The following is a 27,875-nucleotide window of genomic DNA, read 5'->3' on the forward strand; positions in this document are numbered from 1 at the left end:
TACTGACATACTCTCATATCGTAGTGACGACAAGTAATACAGTCCTTTATTTGTTTTTTCACACTTTGTCGACCTTGAGGTATCCAGTAGGATTGTCGTATATGACAAAGTGTGTCAGCTACCCCACCATGTAACACGTTACTGTGGGCGTTTTGCAATATCAGTTTTGTTAGCCAATGATTCTTGGGGATCAATATTGGATGTATGGCTTCTTTAGGTAGTGAAGAATTATGAATTCTTCCTCGACATCTTATAATCTTTTCTGAGTCGAGATAAAGTCCTAAAGAATTAATCATGACAGGTTTCTTTGGGGATTTATCTTGTGTTTCCAGAAATTTATATTCTGTAGAGAAAACATCTTTCTGTATTAGTTTCACCCATTATTTAATGGGTTCAAGACATTCATAATCAGGTTTTATTCCTTTAATGAATTTAAAGACAAGAGCTGTAACTCTTAAGAGTTTACCCAAAGATGAGTATTTAGATCCATCAATGACTATTTCTGTCGTGTCTGCAGTATTTACACAACTTATTTCTGCTGTGTTCAAGCAGACTGTTTCTTCTGGCATAATGTGAGCTTTTTACTGAGGCCAGTTATTTTCATTAGAGAGCCAGTTCGGTCCGTGGAGCCATAATTTATTATCCACAAATTTCTTGAGTGGGACACCACGTGACAACATGTCAGCTGGATTCTCTTGGGTAGAGACGTGGAGAAAGAGATAATCTCTCTGCATCTCTTTTATTTCTGCTACTCTGTTCTGTACATAGACCAACTTACTCTTATTATTTCTTAACCATTGGAGAACTGCTTCATTATCACTCCAGATCACGTTTGTTTTAATAGTGAGATGATCAAGTACTTTTTTGAGATAGACAGCTAATTTTGTACCTACATAGAGTGCTGTCAGTTCCAATTGTGGTACTGTTCTGACCTTCAAGGGTGCTACCCTGGCCTTTGAAGTAATTAATGTACTTCCTTCAGCATTACTCATGTAAGCTACAGCGCCATAACCTCTGGTTGACGCTTCACAGAACACATGTAATGTGTACTTGTTTCCCTCTTGAAATATTTGTCTGGGAAATTTAATTTGATGAAGTTGTTTAAACTCCTTGGATATTTCATCCCATGCTTGACTCATTTCTAGAGGCAAGTTCTCATCCCATCCAATTTTGAGCTTCCATGCATCTTGCATAAGTATTTTACCCTTTATGGTAATTGGTGAGACGAGTCCTAGAGGATCAAAACATGGTGATACTACGTTTAGTAAGTGTACTGCATGATTTATTGTTTATCTTTTTGAGACTCAAAGTATCTTCCTGTGTGTTCCAATTAAGTCCCAGCATATTGTTGCAATCAGGAATTTCAGTTTCAGGGAAATCTTCTTTGATAAGTTCCCTTAATTGCTTTGAATTTGTATTCCACATCCTTAGAGGCATATTTGCTTCTTTCATCTCCTTGTTAGCTTCTCTGTATAAGAATTTCAAATCCTCCTCTTTATTCACAGTACCTTCAAGATTGTCCACATAGAAACTTTTCTTTAAGATTTCTTTGAAGGGACTTTCAGATTTCTTCAAATGTGTATTTAGAATAGCTTCTAGTAAGAATGGAGAGGAGGTTGCACCAAATAATACTGATTTGAAACGATAAGTTTTCACAGGACTTTGAGGATCATGTGGATTTTCAGGCCACAAGAATCGAGTATAATCTCTATCTATTTCTTGAAGTCCTACTCTTAAGAAAGTTTTGGAAATATCAGCCGTGTAGGCATATGGGTTTGTGCGAAATTTCATAAGCACGTCTCCAAGCTTCTCAGTTAGTGAGGGTCCGGTCATCAGACAGTCATTAAGACTTGCTACATCTTTATTTGCACGTGCGCTGCAATTATATACAACACGTAGTTGAGTGGTTTCAGAATCTTTTCTGACTCCATGGTGCGGGAGATAATGAGCTTCTGTCTTCAACTTATCTTCGACTATTTCCTCAATGAATTTATTGTCCAACTGTTCTTGTATGATATTATCATAGACAGTCAGTAGCTCTGGATTCTTCCTGAGCTCATGTATTTGTGCTTTCATCTGTCCGAAAGCCATGCGATAATTGCTAGGCAGATGTGGTGGATTTAATTTCCATGGTAACCTAACCCAATACTGTCCGTCTTTATATTTGACAGTGTCCAAATATTGGTTATAAGTCTGAGACTCTTGTGGGCTTGGTTTATTTACATCAATACCTATCGCGTCTAAATCCCACAACTCATCAACTGGTTCATTCATTTCTTCCAGTAATGATATTTTTTGCTGTGGTACATGATCAGTGGTTATTCTCGTAACTAGTACATTTTCCATTGAATCAATATCAGCTTCTTTCCCACTTTGAGAGGGAATGGGACTACATATCATGTGGCCTCCTGCTGTTTTCAGCAAGTTAACATCATGTTTACTTACTATATTTTGCACAAAACAGTGATAATAATCACTTCCAATGATTAAATCAATTGGACTAATTGTGTCCGTCTGTATGTCAGGACAGGCTAACTTGACCTTAGCTGCTTTCAGTGCTGCAACTGTTTCTTTTAATCCCTGGATCTGCAGACTTAGGCAAATCATCTACTACCACAGCTTCTACTGTCTTTTTCCTGTTTCCTAGACCAACAGTGATTCTGGCTAGGTCGTATGTCTGTTTACCAGAATTGTGGAAAAAACCAGCTATATCTAACTGTACTTTGGCATAGGGTTGTTTATTCAGTTTCTGCAACACTGATCTTCTTATGAAGGACCTTTGTGAGCCTTGATCAAATAATGTTAGCACATTGGTTTTGTGTAATTTATTAGATAACTCAACTCGAGCTATCGGGAGAGCAGTTGCTTTAAACTTATCTCTCACATTTAATGCTGTTGCTTGTTGACTTCCTGATTCTGTGGAAGTCTGCTGCTGTTCAGCAAAAGTATTTGGGCATAATGCTGTATGATGCATACCCTTGCATTTAAAACACTTCTTCAGTGAGCATTTACCTCCCTTGTGTTCACATAAACACTTGATGCACCTTTTCAGCTGATGAACACGTTGTTTACGTGCCTCCATTGATGTGTATTGGCTACAATACTGTGCCCAATGTGTTCCATCACAATGTACACATTTTGGAGTACGTTTATGTATGACAGTCTGTTTACTGTCTGTTGTATTCACAGCTTGATAAATGCCTATATGGGATTTCCCATTATGTGTTTTAGTGGGAGTAGTTGTACTCTTTTTATCCACTGGATTTGTGGATTTTTCGTCTTGTCTCGTTGCTTGCATGCACGAAACTATTGTTTGTAAACCATTGCTAATTTCCTCACAAGTGAAATAGCGTTTATTGAACATAATATTTAATCGTTCAATAGTTTGTGGTGACAACTTATCTTGTACAATACCACTGATAAACCTATCGCATTGTCTTAGGTCATATTTAGCACCTAGAGATCTGAGACTATTGTCTAATGTGATTCTAAATGCCTGTAAGTCTGAAAAACAATGTTTGGGTGGCTTCAAGCTTGATATTAAGACTGCATGTCTAACTCTAGCCTTGTCAGCATCGAAGTAATTGTTTGCTAAGACACGTAAGGCTATTTGATAATTACCTTTAACCACCGGAAATGACTTAATCAGTTCATAGGGTTCTCCCTTCACAAGACATTTAAGATAATTGAACTTAACAATCTCATCTATGTCAGTTCGTGAATTTACTGTGGATTGAAATCCACTAATGAATTCTTCATAATTATGACCTTGGAAAATAGGTAATGACAATGTAGGTAAGCTTGGTAATGGGACACTTGTTGTTGTTACAGGTGTAACAGGTGGTTGCCCACTAGTTATAGTAGGTCTCTGTGACAGAGTTTTGTGGCAGATAGCCTGTACTCCTGTCCACCTTAATTGTTGATTACTAAAAGTATCCAAAACATTTTTAATTTCATCCTCAGATGGATCTGATTCAAGAAATTTATTTTCATAATGTGTATAGTCTGAATTAATTATTTCCAGACGTTGTGTAAATAATTCGAATTTGACCTCAAGATCATCAAAATCTATGTTTGTATCTTGAGTTAATCCTATACAGACTGAAATTAGATTTTCTAATTGTGTAATCTTAGTCTGTAAAGACTGAAACTGAGTTTTCAAACAAGCCATTTTAATGGTATATCGAAAATTCTAGCACCACACTTAGAGTGTTTAAAAAACACTGTACTGCTATAAACAGCTGAGTTTTGTTATGCTTAAGTCAGCAATAATCGGTCAGACACTACTGACCTACTAAGCTTAACCTCAGGGTCAATGACCATGAAGGGTACAGAGTACATGTGGCTGGTGTTTATGGCTTGAGTTTGCTGGGTCAGCCTGACCACGATGATTAATCATAAATAACGATGTTATACACTTCATTCACTATACACTATAAATGTCACTGTATAACTGTAAACCACACGTGAATATTACTTACACATATATAAATTTCACTGTTAATATGTATTTGAAAGCTTACACTTTATATATGTTCCTTTAATATAACAGGTAGATCTATAAGAAACAAACTTTAACACAATCTTGTCTCTTAATTTCTGTCTATAAACATTATAAACACTCTGTGTATATACACTCAGACAAACTGAACATCACTTGGGTTGTTGTTGTCGAAGTCAGCGATTTTCAAGATTGGAGCAGTGGTTGGAGGGTGCCATCCCCCGTTTTCTTGTTGGGTGAGTCACCCAGCTCCCGTTTTCTTTGGGTGAACGCTGGGTGAGCGCCCGTTTTCTTTTGGCTGCCCATTCTCTGTGATTGAGTCTGGAGGGACTCATTTATGCTGATTTATATTGTAAAACACAAGTTTTACAGCTTTTTTCGAAGGACCTTGGTTCGTAGGTTATTTGTACACTGTAGTACAACATATTTGGACCACAGTGTGGTCTTTATCCGGTTCGAGCACGACCAATATGTTGAGAAATGGCATTACCAGCTAAGTTTAAACAGTGAAAACTTAACTTAAAGACAACTCATCGCCTGCACAGCCACCCCTGCAGACGAGGTCTAGAAGCTGTCGAAGCCATCTTTCAACAAGCTGTAAAGATTTATAATTTGTAAGATTATAAATTACCCCTAGGGGGTGTTATGTCAGCATATTTCATTCACTGATGGCTGACAACTTACTTGTTTGGACTCAAAAGTCCACACCTTACTGCCGACTATAGGCTGATTACAAACTCCTTGCGACTCAAGAACTGTGCAGTCCCCCGTACCACAAGAAATTTGTAACATACCCTGCTCTTGTAACGTGAGCTTTGGTGTTCTTCACACCTTCGACAGGTATCGGTGACTTGATAGAAGCTGAAGTGTCCTTGGATGTCCACGTCTTCCATTGTCTAGGAAACGCACACTGGTACACTATGTTCCACAAGATTTGTCTTTGTTGTTCACAATCTTATCACAAGAGAAGCTGATCACACTTCTCTTAAGTGTTTATTGTGTTTTGTGAGACACTTTGTTCACACTAACGCACAGATCGTTGTTCTTTGTTGGTTATCCTGGCGTCAGTGTCACTCTCAGTAGAGTCAAAAGTAATCTGAAGACGCCACAGCGCCCCATGCCGTCACTGCCCCCAGCACAAAAAAAAAGCTGACATAGTGCTTTTTGCTTCCTTGCCACTTCCCCGATGAAGCAAAGCAGAATGTTTGATTCTTGCTGTCTTAAGCATAGACAACAATGTCCACTCTCTTTACCATGGTAATAAAGTGGGAGCAGGATTTTCCTTAATTGTCCTGCTAAAGTAAGAGATGTACTGTCTCTTATTAAAATACACTTTGCAACACTGGACTGCAAGGAGCATCGGTCACTTGACCACGTCAGATACTCGTACGGCATCTGTGATCAATTACTCACTGTAGCGGTAAACAAGACGCTTGCCCCTTCTGAGAGGGCTGGGCCCCTCAGGGCTGAAAGGGGCTGAAGGGGCTGAAGGGGGCTGATACCCCCCTCCACAACTCTCCCATACCACCACACTCCCACACCAACAGCCTCCCACACTACCACCCTCCCACACCAACAGCCTCCCACACCCCAACCTCTTACTTAATTAAGCACCATGACTGATTTAAATAATTACATAATCGATAGTTTTGACATAGTTCATATACAAAAGTTCCAGTTGACGATTTATTAAGGTTCCTACCTGAAGAACTTGTTAATTGGGGTTTACCTTTGCCAGTACCGACTATCATTGAGGTTATTAAACTCTACATTGTTGATGCAAATTTTGTGGGGGTGTGGGGGGAACGTAACCGGGAATAAGACTAGGCTGGTGTTGGTGAGGGCAGTATGGTTAATAATGTTGGTGGGAGTGGAGTGGGAGGGTTGTATTATGGGTGAGGTGGGGGATGAGATAGGAAAGAAAGATATAAGAGAGTTCGTGTTGCTGGGAAGCTACAGATTGAGAAGAAGCCCCACCACGGTTATAACTGTCTGGGAGCACCAGTCTCTGAACCATCACCACAGTTATAACTGTCTGGGAGCACCAGTCACTGTACCATCACTACAGTTATCACTGTCTGGGAGCACCAGTCACTGAACCATCACCACAGTTATCACTATCTGGGAGCACCAGTCACTGAACCATCACCACAGTTATAACTGTCTGGGAGCACCAGTCACTGTACCATCACTACAGTTATCACTGTCTGGGAGCACCAGTCACTGTACCATCACTACAGTTATCACTGTCTGGGAGCACCAGTCACTGAACCATCACTACAGTTATCACTGTCTGGGAGCACCAGTCACTGTACCATCACTACAGTTATCACTGTCTGGGAGCATCAGTCACTGTACCATCGCTACAGTTATCACTGTCTGGGAGCACCAGTCACTGTACCATCACTACAGTTATCACTGTCTGGGAGCACCAGTCACTGTACCATCACTACAGTTATCACTGTCTGGGAGCACCAGTCACTGTACCATCACTACAGTTATCACTGTCATCATGATAACCAGCACACAATCTCTCCTGCTGATTCTCTCTCTGGGCGTAAGTTTTTACATTTATCAATAACTAAAGTTTGATTCGTAATGTACAAACAATTCTTAATAACTAATTAAAATGTGATTAACATCGTCCATACGGTATTAGAACTGCATTTAAAATGCTCCGAAACAAAAACAAAAATGTTAATTCAGTATCCCACCATAAGTGTCATAATTTTTTATCCCACTGTATTGGTAATATTAACTAACATGAAGAAATTTGAGTCATAGGTCATCAGCCATCAGTAAAGTCATCAGTTATAAACATAGGATATTGGTTGGGGACATTATTTTATTAGCATTTTAAAGGATATAAATAATAAAGCGCAACATAGAAAGAACATTTGTAAAATGAACAGTGTCTCACTGTCACAAGAATTCCCAAGAATTCAGTGTTTGTTACCTGGACCTCAGCAATGAGAGTCGCTACTCTCACCGCTGGGCAACGGCGACCAAGAAACACTGTAGCAAGCCTATTGGTTCTCGCTAGGCTTGTTCACATGGCCTTCCTCCCACACTCACTCGTGCACCAATCTAACTTGTATTTAAAATGTACCCAAAATACTTGCCTTAACGACGATACTGCCAAATCATTCCTTTCCTTTATCTTTCTAAATGTTAATTTCTCCAACTTCAATCCATTGTTGCTAATCCTGTCTTGGTTAGATATTTATGACTCACTATTTGTATCACTGTTTTCTCCTGGTTTCTCCATTTTTTTCACTTCAAAACACAAATAATCTGTGCATAGGAGAGAGGAGCTTACAACGATGTTTCAGTAAGACATGGTCGACGTCGGACCGATACGTCGTCGTAAGCTCCTCTGTCCTATGTGTGTGTTATTTGTGTATTGTGCAGTTTTGTTCTTCATTTCAATTTTGTCTCCTAATTCTACGCCTTTCCAGAGAGAGGACAGTTAGTGCCTTCAACTTGTTTTTGTATGAAAGGTTTCTGTTATGTGGAACCAACTTTATTACCATCCTTTTCTGTATGTTTCTCTGGTGCATTTATGTTCTTTTTTTTAATATGGCACAATTGTGCAGCATAAACTAAATAAAGCCTGACCACGGATATATGAAACTGAAGTTTAACATTAGAGCTTCTTGTATTGATGCTTCTTAATATGAAGCCATCAATCCTGCATGATAATTTGTAAACACTTTTTGAACAACTGTTGTCTCAGCTTTAAATTTCTTCTAGCCAGTACTCCAAAACTCGTCGCATTAACTTTCACTAAGATCTAGAGTGCATTATTTAACTTTAACGTGCCATAGCTATTTCCCATTTCTAGGATTAAATTCTTACACTTATCTGTAGTGAACTTCAGCCACTTGTGCGACCTTAACTGGTGTTCTCACCAAGCAATTTAACTTTCCTTTCTATATTTCTTGTGAGAGTCCGAGAACATTAAAAATGCCAAGTTAATTCTCTCATTGTTGGCAGGTGAGACTGAGCGTGGAGGTGTGTGCCCCAGACTGCTCAGGTGTGGACCCAGGCATCAGTGTGAGGGACCCCACTGACTGTACCAGATATTACGTCTGCCTCAGTATCAACGGTACGAAGCTGAACTCTCAATAATAATTTTCGATGTTTGCAATATATAGTCTCCTTCAAGAGACTAATTTCTCTGATTCGAGAAATTACCTCTCATTCCCCAAGCTCAGTATGAGCCCTAACGGGTTTAGTGCTTCCCTGTGAACATAATAATAATAACTCAAGCTACTTTATAATAAGCAAACAACTACGGTAGAGTGAAATATAACTATAATATATCATCATCACGACCCGGGGGCATGGGACATGTTGATGGTTACAAGAGTATGTCTGGTGAAAAAATAACACAAATGCAGTACAGTCTTCAATTGAACGTTTCACCTGTAAAATACTTGATAAAGCCCACTGGTGAGCGGAACATTGTGCAATAATGAACTCAATTGCATTCGTGTATATGTCACCAAATGTCGGCATCTTGTCACTGTCTCCACCAAAAGCAAGTCTCATGACTCGTTGCTCAGTGGAAAATATCTCTTTCTGAATCCTTAAAGAGGAGAGATGTATGGGTCGATTTCCGTATAACTTTTTAGTCTATTCTCTTGGCTGTAAATGTTGTGGGTCGCATCTTGCTGGAGATTATTACTGGATTCAATAAATAACAAAAAAGGCACAATACCGTGACTGGAACGATACACAAATAACCCGCACATAGAAGAGAGAAGCTTACGACGTAAGCTTCTCTCTTCTATGTGCGAGTTATTTGTGTGCTGGATTCAAGGTGAGACCGCTAAACCTGTAGGGCTCATGCAGCATCTGGGGGAATGGGAGGCGTTCATCTTCAGTCCAAGGAAGGGTCTTCACTTCCTTGAATTCCCATCATCATCAGCATCAAGAAACCTCCCTTAAAGGGAGGTTTCATGATCCTTAAAGGACCTTAAAGGAATTAAACCATATTGTTTGTGTTATTGAATCAACTCTCCTGTGTTAATAATATGAAGGAAAAATTATTGACAGTCAATTTACCTGTTACCTAAAACTTCTGAAGATGATTCCTTAAAGTGGTGCAAAATGGAACCTCTTTTCTAAGGAGGAGAAGCTACCGATTTCCTAGCATCAAATATATTACCTAGCATCAAATATGTTACCTTTGTTTAGCATTTCCCAATGAATATTATAAAAATAATTTACTAGTCACGTGTTTAGTTCTAATATGTATTGTCCTAATCTTAACTCAGGTGTGAACACACCGTCAGAGTTCCCAGTAGAGTGTCCAGACAGTCAGTACTTCAACGATGGCCACACTGTTCCTCGTTGCGACCCCATCGCGGACGCTCCTTCCGACTTCTGCTCCGACTTGTGTGATCCCTGCATCCCAGATTGTAATGGAAATAACGCTGGCACTGAACAACCCGATCCACTGTCCTGTTCTCAATTTGACGTTTGTTTGGTAGATCCTGGACATTACTTGGAGAACTTTTGCCCCTCGGACGCCCCTTATTTTGATTTCAGACATAGTGTGTGCCAGTCTGACCCAACTCTCTGCTACGGCTACTGTGATTTATGCTTGCCTCACTGTACCTATAATGGTCAGCTCGTTATAGACCCTGTAAACTGTCACGAGTTTTACCTATGCTCACCTCCAACCATGGCCCACTTCTTATGTCCCAGCAACCAGGTATTCAACAGGTTGACAGGAGAATGTGAGGCCGATGCTGACTGTGAGATCCTGTGTGTCACAAAGAAACATTAACCTTTCAAGCAGTAAGACAAAATCATCCTGTTAAATATAATCACAGACCTGTTAAGCAGGGGGAAGCAAACCTCTGAAATAAAACCGGGTAATTGATGCTGACAAGTGGTTAGAAAAGACAAGCGAGCAAACACTAGAACAAGTTTAAGATAAATTATTTCGGTCCTGAAATCTTGATCAAGGTCCCGGGACCGACTGTGTTTACTCACGTTTATTTTAAAAGCAAGAAAATTGTTTTAAACAGGATATCGGACCTTACAAAGAAGGAATTAGAAATACCTTTGTTTAACATGGGCCATCGATCTTCTGTTAAACAGGGGGTCAGAGACCATCTGTTAAACAGAGACACAAAGATCGCTCTTTCAAACAGGTGTTCACCATGACGACCAACAGGTCAGAGACTCTTTGTTAAATATTAAAGTACCAAGAATATTTGACCTAATTCATAAATATTTATTATAAAAACATGCAGTGTTGTTTATCCTGGAAACAATATGTACCTCTAAGATTATATTTTCCTTCTCGATCACTTCACAATGAAGTGAAAATTATTGACAATAGAAGCAACTATAAAAAAACTTTGGACAAAGTATCATTATAACATAAAAGTAGAAGTCACTGCAGGAGGTCTACTGGCCCATGCTTGGCAGGTCTTACTCAAACCCAATCCTTCTCACTCATATTCAATCATCTTTTTTAAGCTACTCAAGTGATTAAACATGATTGATCTTGTGATGAATGGTTTTGAAAACCGACAAGTTGAAGATTGAGACACTTATGCACTATATGGGAATCTTTATTAAGGAAACGTTTCGCTACACATTGGCTTCATCAAAACCATTCATCACAACTGTCAGACACTGCATCATCATGGGATCTTGATACAAAGAATTCTCCAACTTGTCCTACCTTAGGACGAAGACCTACTTCGGCTAGTGGATGGTACCACTATGACCCCGCCTCCTCCTGCTTCGCCTCACCTGACTACAGTATATAAGCCACGTCTAAGGCCCTATGTGTTCACTCTTTTTAGAGCGTAGCAGACCACACTTCACGATGCACTTCTCGAACAGGGTAAAGAGCAAACCAGAGAGTGGGAAAGTCAATTACTCGTCCAAGCTAGCACTTGCAGCTGTCGTCAGTGGCAGACTGCAAGTCAAGTTTAATGCGATTCTGTCGCTCAAAGAGGCCTTCGTTGTCGTCTGTACTGACGACACCGAGGCTGAAAAACTCATTACCACCACTGCTACAGCCACTCTACGAGATCAGGGATTTATTGACTTCCCCAGCTCTGAGGGCCAGGAGAACTGTGTTCCTCAAGAGACTCGACAGGCTCATCACTGCCCATGCTACCGAAGAAATCAAGTCGTCCATTGAAGCACAGAACCATTGGGCCAAGGTGGAATTCATTACCAAAATACCCAATGCCTCCTCCATGCTGAAGGTCACCTTCAGTGACGTCAACATGGCAGCCAGAACTCTCGCTGAGGGCTATTCACTACTTCCACATCAATCCAGCCTTCATCGAAGCAGAAAAATTCCATCAAATTCTACATACCACCAATGACTGCCCTGCCAAGAATAAGAAGTTCTGCTCCACCTGCGGCCAAGAAGGTCATGACTTCAAGACGTGCACTACTGACTCTCCATCTAAATGCTTGAACTGCAAGAATGATCACCATACTCTTGCTGCCAAGTGCCCAACCAGACGAGATATACTTAAGAAACAACTCCAACAACAAAAACAAAACCACTGCACAAGCGACTACATATCCTGCTATTACCAAGCTTCAAGCAGATACTACCAAAATTCTTCAAGCCACGCAAGCTGCATCTACCACTTCTTCGCCAGCTCTTGCTGGCGACTCCACCAAGATTCTTTACTGCATCATGTATGCTCATGTGCAGAATGTAACTGAACCTGGTTCCTTCAACACCACCATCAATGAACTCTTCAAGCTCAACAACATGCCTGTTATCACATTCCCTGCATCTTCACCTTCCACAGATATCATAAAATCCACTGCAAATGTCTCCAACATTACCGCTGCTCCACCGCTACCACACCTACCTCCCGACACAGAGATGGACCAATCAGAGACCACTGAGACGCCGATCGATTCCACCAATGAGAGTTCACCAGCACCTGCTTCCACCTCCGTCACAATGGACCAATCAGACGCCTCACCTCAAACGTCTCAGCCGCCAGCCAAGAAGGTTAAAACACAAGAGCCTTGGGATGCATCCCTACGTACTACCGCCACTCCTTCACAAGAAGTCCAGATCTTGCCTGGTGTATACTTCTACACAACCAACCAGAATGAGAACGGAATGTACACTCCAGAAATTATTCAACGCCTCCACAACGGGACAGTCAAGTTCACCTGCGACTCAACTCGATCATTCACCACTGAATCCCTGATCAACCTACTCTCAAAAAGTCACCGCTTTGTGGCACTCGACTACACCCCAAGGAAGAAATTCAGGACTCTCCAGAATGGGGCTGCCGAAGACGGTACCCTCATCTAGCAGGACTGTCAATGATCAATCATCGTGAAGGCAAGTTTCCCCAGTACTTTGCTGCCTGCTAAAGCTGGGGTGTGGCTCCTAAGAGACCCTGTAATTGCTGCCTCCACCCTCCTACGCTGCTGAAGATGCTAAACGAGAAGATACTTCCCACCTGGGGAGTCACCGCAAGACAGAAGAAGTCACCCTCCAACCGGAGGGCCCCAAGAAACAATACATAAGAAAGAAGAAGATGAACGACAACCCCCGCCCGGGAGGCCACCCCCGGGTCGCCATCTGGAGAAGACCCGCGCCGGAAGTACTGGCAAACCTACAACAACCTATGCTGTACATTCTACAAGATTGATGGACTGAACACATCGACTCCAGGCTGAGGGACTGATTACCTCAATCAGGGGATGAGATGCAGGGGATGAGATGAAAAGCTGTAAGCCTTCTCCCTGAAAGCTGGCTTCCTTGGATCAAAGTATAGCGCAAGCTGGACTCCAAGGTATTGGTCCAGTGTGGGTAGATTGATAAAGCACTGCGTACCTTGTTCCAAGGTTCGTAGGTTCGAGTCTCCTTCAGCCAGAGATCAGTGTTTATATATATTTATATATATATATATATATATATATATATATATATATATATATATATATATATATATATATATATATATATATATATACATACACACACATTTAACACATCGGCCGATTCCCACCAAGACAGGGTGGCCCAAAAAAGAAAAACTTTCACCATCATTCACTCTATCACTGCCTTGCCAGAGGGATGCTTTACACTACAGTTATAAAACTGAAGATTGATACACTTATGCAGCATATGGGAATCTTTATTCAGGATACGTTTCGCCACACAGTGGCTTCATCAGTCCAATACAAAGAGGAAGGCGTAAGGAGAGGAGGAGTATGAGGTAATCAGTCCCTCAGCCTGGAGTCGATGTGTTCAGTCCATCAATCTTGTAGAATGTACAGCATAGGGCCGTAGACGTGGGTTATATACTGTAGTGAGGTGAGGTGAAGCAGGCGGAGGCGGGGTCATAGTGGTACCATCCACTAGTCGAAGTAGGTCTTCGTCCAAAGGTTGAACAAGTGTTGAAGAATTCTTTGTAACAAGATCCCATGATGCTGCAGTGTCTGACAGTTGTGATGAATGGTTTGAAAAACCGACAAGTTGAAGATTGAGACACTTATGCAGCATATGGGAATCTTTATTCAGGAAACGTTTCGCCACACAGTGGCTTCATCAGTCCAATACAAAGAGGAAGGCGTAAGGAGAGGAGGAGTGTGAGGTAATCAGTCCCTCAGCCTGGAGTCGATGTGTTCAGTCCATCAATCTTGTAGAATGTACAGCATAAGTGTCTCAATCTTCAACTTGTCGGTTTTTGAAACCATTCATCACAACTGTCAGACATTGCAGCATCATGGGATCCTGTTACAAAGAATTCTTCAACACTTGTTCAACCTTTGGACGAAGACGTACTTCGACTAGTGGATGGTACCACTATGACCCCGCCTCCGCCTGCTTCACCTCACCTCACTACAGTATATAAGCCACGTCTACGGCCCTATGCTGTACATTCTACAAGATTGATGGACTGAACACATCGACTCCAGGCTGAGGGACTGATTACCTCATACTCCTCCTCTCCTTACGCCTTCCTCTTTGTATTGGACTGATGAAGCCACTGTGTGGCGAAACGTTTCCTGAATAAAGATTCCCATATGCTGCATAAGTGTCTCAATCTTCAACTTGTCGGTTTTGCAAACCATTCATCACAGTTATAAAACTGCAACGTTAACACCCCTCCTTCAGAGTGCAGGCACTGTACTTCCCATCTCCAGGACTCAAGTCCGGCCTGCCGGTTTCCCTGAATCCCTTCATAAATGTTACTTTGCTCACATCAAACAGCGCGTCTTGTAATTAAAACCATTTGTCTCCATTCACTCCTATCAAATACGCTCACGCAAGCTTGCTGGAAGTCCAAGCCTCTCGCACACAAAACCTACTTTACCCCCTCCCTCCAACCTTTTCTAGGCCGACCCCTACCCCGCCTTCCCTCCACTGAAGATTTACACAATCTCGAAGTCATTCTGTTTCGTTCCATTCTCTCTACATGTCCGAATCACCTCAACAACCCCTCCTCAGCCCTCAGGATAATAGTTTTGGTAATCTCACACCTTCTCCTAATTCCAAACTACGAATTCTCTGCATTATATTCACACCACACATTGCTTTCAGACATGACATCTCCAAAGCCTCCAGCCTTCTCCTCGTTGCAATATTCATCACCCATGCTTCACACCCATATAAGAGCATTGGTAAAACTGTATATATATATATATATATATATATATATATATATATATATATATATATATATATATATATATATATATATATATATATATATATACAGAAATATATAGGGAAGTACCACCTCTATAGCTGGAATGGGGACACTTGCCCCATGCTCCATGGGTCTCCGATCCTATTGGGATGAAGTTATAGCAAGAGGGAAGGTCTTCATATTTTCGGATCTTCTGGGTCTCCCTGTGGGTGACAGCTCCACCCCCTTCCACTACGGAGTATATATGTATATATATATATATATATATATATATATATATATATATATATATATATATATATATATATGTTACTATGCCAAGACTCACTTACTTCCTGAGGTGTGCACTCTTTTGACAAGCCAACACTCGATTAATATGACGCACACCTGAGATCAACTTTTAAGAAGGCACTGAACCTGTCACTAGAGGATCGGCAATGGGATCAGGCAACCCTCTCAATGCGACTGGGAGGAATAGGGGTGCGCAAAGCAACGCATTAAGCTTTTCCTGCTTTTCTGTCTTCGTGTTTGGCTTCCAGTGCATTAGGCAAGAAGATAGTCCCCGAACGCTTGAGAGACGTGGTAGGAGCTCAAGACCCCAGGTTTACTGAAGCAGCGATTCGGTGGGACACCCTTACAGACTCCTCCAGTAGACCAGCTCCTCCCAAACAGCACAAACAGTCCCACTGGGACAAACCGATCATGGAAAAAATCGCCAACACAATGCTCTCCAATGCTTCAGGAAAGGACAAAGCTCGTCTCCTGGTAGTGAAGGCACCACACTCAGGAGATTTCCTGTTAGCTGTTCCCAATTCCTCCCTGGGCACCCGTCTCGACCCACAGGCCATTCGGATTGGTGTTGCTCTTCGCCTAGCCGCCCCCATCCTCACCGAACATAGATGTATTTGCGGCAGGGCGACAGCTGATCAATTCGGACTTCATGGTCTCGTGTGTCACACAGCAGAAGGGAAGTATGCTAGACATGAGGTCAATGACATCATAATGAGAAGCCTCGCCACAGCCCGTTGCCCAGCTCAACAGGAACCCCAAGTCCAGAGGTCTGATGGAAGTCAAAAGCGTCCTGATGGAGCCACTATGTCACCCTGGAAGGATGGAAAGCAGATTGCCTGGGACTACACCTGTGCCGCCATATTGGCACACACCTACTTACCATACTCCGTATTGGAAGGGGGTGGAGCTGTCAGCCACAGGGAGACCCAGAAGATCCGAAAATATGAAGACCTTCCCTCTTGCTATAACTTCATCCCAATAGGGTCGGAGACCCATGGAGCATGGGGCAAGTGTGCTCTAAAGTTCCTCAAAGAGCTGGGTGAAAAGATCATCATAGAAACCAAGAACCACAGGGCGACCAGCTTCCTCTTTCAGAGACTCAGTGTTGCAATCCAGAGAGGAAATGCCTGCAGCATTCTGGGCACGCGGCCCACCGCAGGGAAGCTGGACGAAGTATTCGAGATGTAGCTCTGAGTTACCTATGTTGTTTTACTTTCTGTTGTATTTTTGTGAATGTTGGGCCAATGTATTTTATCTTTATATATATATATATATATATATATATATATATATATATATATATATATATATATATATATATATATATATATATATATATATATATATATATATATATATATATTATATATATATATATATATATATATATATATATATATATATATATATATATATATATATATATTTATATATGTATTTATAAAGATAAAAGGAAGGTATATAAAGAGTCTAGCCCACACCTCACTATCACATCCCACAACAAAGAAACACCTGACGCGTGACTCATAAGAAAGGAGACACTGCAGCAGGCCCGCTGGCCCTACTAGACAGGTCCTTCGCACAACCCACCAACAAACTATTCTCCCCAAGAAATAGGAATTTTAAAATTTATTATTTGTCCAATGTATTATTAAATTCTTCCCAAATTCTATTAATTATAAATGGATCTAATTTATATAAACCAAAGGAAATATTCATGTTATTGTCAAAAGTGCTTTTTATGAAACAAGATTCAATTATATTCCTGTCGACCATGGACTTGCTTGATACAACTTTCTCAACTTTTTGAAAATCAATTGGATGGTTAAAATCTCTTACATGAATAAATAGAGCAGTTCTAATGCTATATTTATGTTGTTTTAATCTTAGTTCGAGACTTTTACCAGTTTGACCGTAATAAACTTTATCGCAAATTTTACAAGGAATCTTATAGACACATCCGTCAGCATTTTGGGGGGAATTCTTTATCAAAAGTTTTTTTTACTGTATCAAGATTTTTAAATACAACTTTGATATTAAAAGTCTTAAGAAGAGAAGGCATATCAACCAAGTTTTCATGGTAAGGGAGAACCAACATATTTTTAGTTGAATAAGTCTGGTTGTCCCTTTTTAGACTGTAAAAAGTATTTTTAGCAACTTTAAAAGATTTATCAATTACATTTCTTGGGTATTTTGAATCATTACCTATTTCATAAATTTTGGATATTTCCTCATCTATGAACTCTGGACTACAAATACGTAAAGCTCTCAAAAACATTGATGAGAAAACAGACAGTTTAACTCTATTTTGATGTGAAGAATAATAATGAACATAGGAACAGTTATTTGTAGGTTTTCTGTAAATTTTAAATTTGAATTCATTATTACCCTTAATAATTAAAACATCTAGAAAAGGCAATGAGTTATTTTCTTCAAACTCAACAGTAAAGTTCATAGAATGGGTTAAGTTATTTAATTTGCCAAGGAAATGGTGTATATCTACATTTTTGGATATAAGACACAAAATATCATCAACATATCTGAACCATTTAGCTCTATTAGGGAGGATTGTGTTAAGCAACCTTGTTTCAAAAAATTCCATGTATAGGTTACTAAGAACAGGTGAAAGAGGATTTCCCATTGCCATACCAAACTTCTGAGTGTAAAACTTATCATTAAATACAAATTTTGCCTCAACAATGCAAAGTTTAATAAGTTTAATGATAGTAGGAACTGGCAATGGTAAATCATAATTAACGAGTTCTTCAGATAAGAAACTTAATAAATCATCAACAGGAACTTTCGTAAACAAGGAAGTAACATCAAAATTAACCATGTTAAAATCATTTAAGTCAGTCAAGGAGCTTAATTTATCAACTAAATCTATGTTATTTTTAACATTAAAGTTAGAAATTTTGCAACAATAGGGCTCAAAATATCAACAAGCCATTTGGATAATTTATATGAAACTGACCCTATGGAGCTAATAATTGGTCTGACTTGATTCCCTGGTTTGTGTGTTTTTATTAGTCCATACATGTAAGGTAAAGATGGATTAGCGGAAGTAAATTGTTTGACTAATTCATCTTTGCCTTTCAGTAGAAGTTTTATTGTTTTATTGAAACTGCTGTTAACGGTTTCTAGGGGATTTTTCCTAAGTTTAGAATAGGTTTCAGTATCATCTAAGAGATTATTCATTTTTTCTTGGTAATCATTTTCTTTCATAATTACTATTGCATTTATTTTATCTGCTTTAGTAAGGCGCAAATTTTATTATTATTATTAAGTGTATCATAAGACTTAAAGAATCTTTGAGGGCAATTGGGAATGTTTGGTTTTAACATAGAGTTATATACCATTCCTTTACTAATATTAATTTCATCAGTGGATAAATCAAATTTTTTTTCAAAGTTACAAAATGCTTTTGCAATTTCAACATTATTAAGTTTTTTTGAAGTTGCAAAACTTAGGCCAAAATCTAGAGCAGCAGTTGTATTTTTATGTAATATTTCATCCGATAAGTTAATTACAAAATTGTTATTAGCATGCTTTGTCCAATCACTATTTTCAATTAAAATGTCTAATTTTCTTTGTAGTTTGTTTTTGAGTTCATTACAAATTCTTCTGAGTTTATTATAGCAATGATCCAACATACTGTGTTTCCATTTTGATGGAATGGCCTGATTAAAAGAGTATTTTTTGTTTCTCAATATTTTGAATGCTTCCTTCTCCTGTATTTTAGTTATTTCAATATGTTTCTGAAGAATAATTCTCATAAAATCATCAAAAGGAAGATCTCTCTTGTCAAGGATGATATTGATCATGTCAAGGATGATATTGATCATGTCAAGGATGATATTGATCATGTCAAGGATGATATTGATCATGTCAAGGATGATATTTGGTAAAAGACACTTGGGCACAACTTGTTCATTTAAACATTTTTTTTTTAAATAAAGTCGAATTTTTAACTTGTGGGACTTGATCAGTGCAGAAGAAAACTGGGAAACAAAAGATATATGATTAGGAAAGCTTACCGAGAACATTCTGAAGAGTCGTGTGGTATCCATTAATGCAATAAGATCACAGTAAACAGGTGATTTCAGAATATGCAAAACAACCACTGTGAAAAAATAGAGAAATTCCAAGCGCTTTCGTGATTACTCACATTATCAAGGAACAATGAAAGTAATGCATCAAAGGAAGGCATATAAAGGGTCTAGCCCACACCTCACTATCACATCCCACAACAAAGCAACACCTGACGCGCGACTCATAAGAAAGGGAACACTGCAGCAGGCCCGCTGGCCCTACTAGACAGGTCCTTCGCACAACCCACCAACAAACTATTCTCCCCAAGAATTAAGAATTTTAAAATTTATTATTTGTCCAATGTATTATTAAATTCTTCCCAAATTCTATTAATTATAAATGGATCTAATTTATATAAACCAAAGGAAATATTCATGTTATTGTCAAAACTGCTTTTTATGAAACAAGATTCAATTATATTCCTGTCGACCATGGGGTCGAGTGGAGTAGGCCCCATAGTTCGCAGATAGAATGAGGTAAAATAACTAGGAGATAGTTAATAGCCAACCCTAAGCTTCTAACCGCTGGGAACAGGTGATGTGAAGTGAAAAGTTACATTTCAATGGTGGATCATTTGCATATAGAATGCGACTAATGTGACCAACCTTCTAACTTACGAAATAGAAGGAATATATCCCTCATTTTGTCAACCGGTAGTACAACGTTCTAGAATATTCAGGAAATACTCTCGTGTGAGTTAATATGCCTATGTGAGGTCTCTCGTTCAGGCTTTTCTTTCTTATAATAAGTAGGCTATTCCTGATTTTCTTTTTAACACCATGTACCGACACGTGTGCAACATCTGGATATCTTTATTGTAGACGTTTCGCCATCCAGTGGCTTTATCACTACAGATTCTAGGGTATAATTAGAAGACAGTAGAACTATATACAAAAGATGAGTTAATCTATCTCTCAGCCTTAGAGTTAGGTATTTTATACCTTTCTTGCACAACTTGCCAGACACTGCAACATCATGGAATCTTGGTTCAGAGGGCATCTACAAGACCTTCACGGCTGCAACAACTAGCCAATCCCTTTGGGTATGACCTACTTCCACTGGGGAATCCCGCCTACCACTGACTATGCCCTCGTCTGCTACACGTCCCTATCCACTGACGCCTCTATAACCGCCAGTCTCCTTGCCTTTGCTCCAGATTCTCCACCACCACGATGCTGTGAACATTAATTCCAAGGCTGAGGGACTGATTAGCTCATCTTCTGTATATAGTTCTACTGTCTTCTAATTATGTTCTAGAATCTGTATTGATAAAGCCACTGGATGGCGAAACGTCTACAATGAAGATATCCAGATGTTGCACATGTGTCTTAACTTTCATATTGTCGGTATTTTATACCTTTCTTGCACACCATGTACCGCTGTTCCTATACGGGTTAGTTCCTGAATAGTTCACTCCTTATTTCTTTTGGGTTATTCTAGGATGATCGCACAGGTGCGCCCATACCTAAATGAACCCCCATGACTCCTTCCTTGCTACTGATGTAGCGCTCAGGTTGCAGTCTGTATTGCAGCACACCACCTAGATAACTGACTAATGCTGAACACATTTTGGCAAGTTCTTTGTCGTGGTACCTGGTCCTAGTAACAGAAGCAATTAGCTCCTCCACAACTGAACTGTCTTGTATCATGATCCTGCGATTGGTTATTGCCCATAGATTCTCGACTGGGTTGAGGTCAGGAGAGCTTCCAGGCCTATTTAGAACACTTAACCCACTTAACATCAAGAAAGTTTCTATCCACAATGGGAAGCAAAAGAGTTAATAGGATTGCCTTGTCACTGTTCACTGTTCCTTTATCAATAACAAGCCGTCCAGGGCCTTTAGTAGTAAAATTCTTGGCTTTAATGGACGGAACTCGAGTCATGATCTTGCAAGAGACTGTAGTATTCAACCACAGAGGTTCCAAAATGATGATTTTACAGTCCCCACTTCTGTGACACTACTGTCTCACCTCCACAGCTTCAGATAAATCTAATATCATATCCCTCAAGGCGATATAGTATATAAAGACGCGGTAAGTTGAAGTGGAAAATACAAGCGATTAAACAAAAAGCATTGAAGAAATTTAGACTGAGTCCATGCATGTGTCAAACCCTCAGTGTTCTGAATGTTGCTATGGTGGGCCACGGTGACAGCACTTCAGAATTACCAGTGCTAGAGTCAGTGTTCTGAGTGTTACCATAATGGGTCACGGTAGCATCACTTCTGAATTACCAGTGCTGGACTCAGTGCCGTGAGTGTCAAGATGCTGAGCCACGGCAGAAAAGACTGCTGTACCTGAGCTCGTCACATTAGTACAAGTATCACCCTGACGTGTCACCGCAGCAGTGACGACTGCTGGACATGGGGGTTTGAATACCCTTATCTGTTCAATAATTTTATATACATAATATAAAACATAATTAAAAATGTGTTTAAATACAAAACGACACTAGAAATATATTTACTGTTAGAAATAAATTACCTACATGAACCTCACTATTACGTTCCTACAAGTAATTTGGCTAGAATGGAACTAAGATACGTTACTTCCATTTTGTTGCACATCTGAGGTATGTAGGATTTTTAGACGCTCTAGGTTGCAGGAAAACGTCCGTCCCCTCTGTACCCGCGACCCTCACGATACTCTCACACAAAACCTGGACCTAAAATTATATATTACATAAGAAACATAACCAACAATTCTGGTATAATTGAAATTAAGGTGGACTCTAAGTGTTGGGTTTGATTTGCTAAAAGAAGGGAGGGGGGGGTGAGGTACACATATATTCAAATAGGATAATGCCAGAGAAATGGTTATTATTACCACTTCGCAGTGTTTCTTCTGGAGATCTCTTGATGCAGCTGGAGCACCCACGATATCTGCCTTACTCTATACAACCTAAACTGGCCAGCTAGCTCTACATAAAAAGACGGTTTACTTAGCAGTGGGTGGTGACGGTTCCTTATGTTTCCCGTTCACACTCCAATTTTTGCTGCCTTGCCAATTTCTGTCCTCATTATATCAGCAGGATCAGATTTTCATTTTTTTCCAGCTGCAATTTTGAGGCCAAAATTCCATTAATCCTCGGAGAACGCTGAATTTCTGGTGCAAATTACAATGTGGTCCCACTTGCTCAGTTTCAACATGGTGTCCTCGGTATTTCACGTTTCGTCCACTATATTGCACTGGTTTTCACACTTATTTTCTTCCCAGTCTACAATGTAGGGCGTCACCGCATTATTTCCTGCTATCTGAGGCGGTTCCAATTCAATTTAGCTTCGGCGACGATCAATTAGATTAGCCTGTTATTCTCACCGGCCTTCCACTGTTTTCCATTATGGTGTCTCTCCTCCACCTCGCACAACCACAGATTCTACCATCTCCACTCGAATTTTCTCTAACGTCAGATCAGCATCATTTTTATATTTATTTACATTATTAAAAATTATACACTATAATTTCGGAAAATTAGGTAAAAAATGTTCTACATTTACAATATCCACAGAATTTGTAGTTTGAATATTTACTATAACTATCTTTCTCTTTATAAAGATCCAATTATCCCATGAATTTTCATAACATCTCCATTTATCTTACCCCCGTCTACACTATGGTTGTTGAGGTTGTTCGGACATTTTGAGAGGGTGGACGTCGTATACACCTGCAGTGGATGAAAGACTCAATAGAAGGAAGGCAGGATGCCCTTCCCATCTTACCTTGTCGATGAAATTATTCTCCACGTACCCCTCCCTCCTCCGTGTCTCCATCATTATTCACTCCTGAATTTTTATGTCCCCACCATTAGAGTCTTGCAAACCCTCCCTCCTAACCTACCATCATTAGCGTCTACCCCAATCTTCATTAGGTATATAAAACCATCTGCTTTACCTTTCATGTCCCCACCACAAGTCTCCTCTCACCCCTCCATCCTTACCTTCCATGTCCCCACCACAAGTCTCCTCTCACCCCTCCATCCTTACCTTCCATGTCCCCACCACAAATCTCCTCTCACTCCTCCATCCTTTCCTTCATGTCCCCACCACATGTCTCCTCTCACCCCTCCCTCCTTACCTGCCTTGTACCCACCACCAGGCCCCTCTCACCCCTCCATCCTTACCTTCCATGTCCCCACCACCAGTCTCCTCCCACCCCTCCCTCTTTACCTTCCATGTCCCCACCACAAGTCTCCTCTCACCCCACCCTCCTTACCTTCCAAGTACCCACCACAGTCTCCTCCCACCCCTCCCTCTTTACCTTCCATGTCCCCACCACCAGTCTCCTCTCACCCCTCCCTCTTTACCTTCCATGTCCCCACCACAAGTCTCCTCTCACCCCTCCCTCTTTACCTTCCATGTCCCCACCACAAGTCTCCTCTCACCCCTCCCTCCTTACCTTCCATGTCCCCACCACAAGTCTCCTCTCACCCCTCCCTCCTTACCTTCCATGTCCCCACCACAAGTCTCCTCTCACCCCTCCCTCCTTACCTTCCATGTCCCCACCACAAGTCTCCTCTCACCCCTCCCTCCTTACCTTCCATGTCCCCACCACAAATCTCCTCTCACTCCTCCAGCCTTACCTTCCATGTCCCCACCACAAGTCTCCTCTCACCCCTCCCTCCTTACCTTCCATGTCCCCACCACAAGTCTCCTCTCACCCCTCCCTCCTTACCTTCCATGTCCCCACCACAAATCTCCTCTCACTCCTCCATCCTTACCTTCATGTACCCACCACAAGTCTCCTCTCACCCCTCCATCCTTACCTTCATGTCCCCACCACATGTTTCCTCTCACCCCTCCCTCCTTACCTTCCATGTCCCCACCACAAGTCTCCTCCCACCCCTCCCTCCTTACCTTCCATGTCCCCACCACAAGTCTCCTCTCACCCCTCCCTCCTTACCTTCCATGTCCCCACCACCAGTCTCCTCTCACCCCTCCCTCTTTACCTTCCATGTCCCCACCACAAGTCTCCACTCACCCCTCCATCCTTACCTTCCATGTCCCCACCACCGGTCTCCTCCCACCCTTCCCTCCTTACCTTCCATGTCCCCACCACAAGTCTCCTCTCACCCCTCCCTCCTTACCTTCCATGTCCCCACCACAAGTCTCCTCTCACCCCTCCCTCCTTACCTTCCATGTACCCACCAGAAGTCTTCTCTAACACCTCCGTCCTTACCTTAAATGTACCCACCACAAGTCTCCTCTCACCCCTCCCTCCTTACCTTAAATGTACCCACCAGAAGTCTCCTCTCACCCCTCCCTCCTTACCTTCCATGTACCCACCACAAGTCTCCTCTCACCCCTCCCTCCTTACCTTCCATGTACCCACCACAAGTCTCCTCTCATCTCTCCCTCCTTATCTCGTACATTTACACTTTTCCTGGCAGGTGGTTGTGGTCTCAAGGTACCAGATAATGGTATTACGACGCTCACATGTTGTCATGGTGTGAACCCAGTAATTTTCTGTGGCCTTTTTTATTACCTCTGATACCCTACGTTTATGTCGTACCGAATAGGTAAAACTGGTCAATCAGATGGAACTCATTTAAAATTAAATCCTTTATAAAATTTTAACTTATAAACTTAAGGATACATTTTTTCACTTATACTAATGTAAAAATTAATAATTTTGTAGCAAAAGAACCTTAGAAAACTTACCTGACCTTTTTATAACAAGTGCAGTTTAATTTAGTCTAATCCAACTAAAAATATTTTAGATAAGTTTACAATAATTTAATAATAATAAAAACAATAAAATATGCTTACACATATTTTCGCTTCCCTTATTCAGCAAGAAGATCGTTGTTATTTAAGCCAAAATCGCAAGTTTTACCTCTTCGGAACGACATTTATGTATATTATATATATATATATATATATATATATATATATATATATATATATATGTCGTGCCGAATATGTAAAACTGGTCAGTTAGGAAGAACTCATTAAAAATTAAGCCCTTTCGAAAATTTTCTCGTATACGTTTTAAAGATATATTTTTTTCATTGATGTTAATGTAAAAATTTTAAAATTTGCACCAAAAGACTCTTAGAAAACTTACCTAACCTTATTATAACAAAAACAATTTATTTTAGCCTAATCCAGCTAAATATATTTTAGATGTGTTTACAATAATTTAATACTAAACAAACACAGTGAAATATATTTTTTTCGTTAGGTTCAGAATGATTTTGGCGAAATTATTGCATACACAAATTTTCACTTGTCCTATATGGCAAGATGAACGTTGCTATTTAAGCCAAGATCGCAAGTTCTGCCTATTCGGCTAGAGATATATATATATATATATATATATATATATATATATATATATATAGGGGTCCACCTCTGGTGTAAATTGTGGGACCCATAGCCTCGGAGAAGTGGATAAAAAGGCTTCAAGGAAGAATATATATATATATATATATATATATATATATATATATATATATATATATATATAGATATATATATATATATATATATATATATATATATATATATATATATATATATATATATATATATATATATATACATATATATATATATATATATATATATATATATAAATATACTACCTCTAGAACAGACTGATGGGTCACATTCTCAGAGATGATAATAAACATACAAGAGGGAAAACTCCGGAAGTTTCTCCCAGTAGTTAAGTACTGTCTTATCTTGCCACTTCTTATATGCTGTTGTGAACTTCATTTGCAAACAAAATACAATATAAATGATACACTGGGAAAACACATGTTCATCAGTCAGGTATCTATATTCTGAAACGTTTCGCCTAGTAGGCTTCTTCAGTGGAATACAGAGGAGGCAACGGAAGTTGTAGAGATGCAAAGTCGATGTTATCAGTTTTTCACCCTTACAGACGAGGTTTTGACATAGTTCTCCAGTCTGAGGGACTGACCACCTCAGAAACTAAATCTCCGAGAGTGATAGACTAATTATATTGTCTTTACATCTCCGCTACATCCGCTGACTCCTCTGTATTCAACTGAGGAAGGCTGCTGTGTAGGCGGAAAGTTTGAGAATGAAGATACCTAACTGTTACACATGTATCTTATCAATCTGTCAGTATTGTGTACCATTATCATATTCACACATGATACACTTGAGTTGGTAGGTAAGACACATAGGTTCAAGAATTGAGACACTTATGCAACACATGTGTTGCATAAGTGTCTCAATTCTTCAACTTGTCGGTTTTCAAAACCATTCATCACAAGACACATAGGCAACAGTTAGGCAGCTTTATTCCGAAATGTTTCGCCTACATAGTAGGCTTCTTCAGTCGAGTACAGAAAGTAGGCAGGAGCAGTAGAGATGTGAAGACGATGAGTTGAAATTGTGAAGCCTATCAAAAGAGGCTCTTTCAACCTATCATGTGAAAATCAGTTTCTGGAATGGATCTATATAAAACTGAGCAGAGGTCACATACGGTTATAAATTGCTCAACGAATTTTCAACTAACAACAGTTGACCAAAGTTGAAAATTTAAAGCTGTTTGCAAGTGTTCTAAAGTTTATTATTAACGATGGGATGAGAAAACTATAGTTATTAAGGGAGTCAAGCTTGGTAAAAAAAAAAATTAAGAATTCAAAGTTTTCGATGCAAAATATTCACATACAGATCTGCCCATACGCAAATTGAATGAAAGTTATAATTACCATAAGATGCATCAGACATTAGTTCACAACGGTAGACTCAAATATTTTTAACTTGGCAATTTAATGGGAATCAAAATTAAACACTATTTTACAAACACAATGGGAAAATTTTGCTTGTATATACATGAGTTTTTCTCTCCGGAGTTATTAAATGAGGTGGTACCATTTTCTAATGTTTGAAGTCCCCTTTTATGCATTCTAACAGACATTGAGAGTCATTACAGAATGTTGGGAATGGGTTCAAAAACTTTAGTCATAAGGTATATACACATAAAATTTGTTCCCAGAATCTGGCTCTAGTTATCGTACGCAAACATACAAAATTAGAAGGCGATTAACCCAAGGTAGCGGCTGCCTAGCTGGAAATTTCTGTCTTAAGCCCAAACTAATTCTGCTGACGTTATTTCAAATAAATTAACTGAAGAACAAGGCAAGAAATTTAGCTAATTTACCATCACTGATGAACAAAAAAGTAACTCCTATACTTTCATTCATCTCTGCAATATTGTTCAACAAATCATTAGAAATCAAAAATTTCCTAACAATGCTCAAGACAAATGTGGAGACCCAGATGATGTAAACAATTATAGGCCATTATCTAACTTGCCATTATTACCTGGAGTTTACCTGG

At 39.9% G+C, this 27,875-nt stretch overlaps 1 protein-coding gene across 1 annotated transcript; it reads left to right on the forward strand.

Moving 5' to 3' along the window:
• Positions 1-6,438: 6,438 nt before the first annotated feature.
• Positions 6,439-10,763, forward strand: LOC128703126 (uncharacterized). Its single transcript, XM_053797680.2, has 3 exons — positions 6,439-7,058; positions 8,498-8,609; positions 9,784-10,763. The coding sequence occupies exons 1-3, from the start codon at positions 7,014-7,016 to the stop codon at positions 10,296-10,298; spliced, it is 672 nt and encodes a 223-aa protein (XP_053653655.2). The 5' UTR covers positions 6,439-7,013; the 3' UTR covers positions 10,299-10,763.
• Positions 10,764-27,875: the final 17,112 nt, after the last annotated feature.

Source organism: Cherax quadricarinatus, chromosome 85, assembly GCF_038502225.1.
Source record: "Cherax quadricarinatus isolate ZL_2023a chromosome 85, ASM3850222v1, whole genome shotgun sequence".
In the NCBI taxonomy this organism is placed as follows: Eukaryota; Metazoa; Arthropoda; class Malacostraca; order Decapoda; family Parastacidae; genus Cherax; species Cherax quadricarinatus.

Bases quoted from the DNA above. Each gene is read 5' to 3' on its own strand.
- LOC128703126 (XM_053797680.2), top strand. From the start codon at position 7,014: ATGATAACCAGCACACAATCTCTCCTGCTGATTCTCTCTCTGGGC. The intron at 7,059-8,497 runs GTAAGTTTTTAC...CATTGTTGGCAG, and splicing joins TGCTGATTCTCTCTCTGGGC to GTGAGACTGAGCGTGGAGGT. The intron at 8,610-9,783 runs GTACGAAGCTGA...ATCTTAACTCAG, and splicing joins CGTCTGCCTCAGTATCAACG to GTGTGAACACACCGTCAGAG.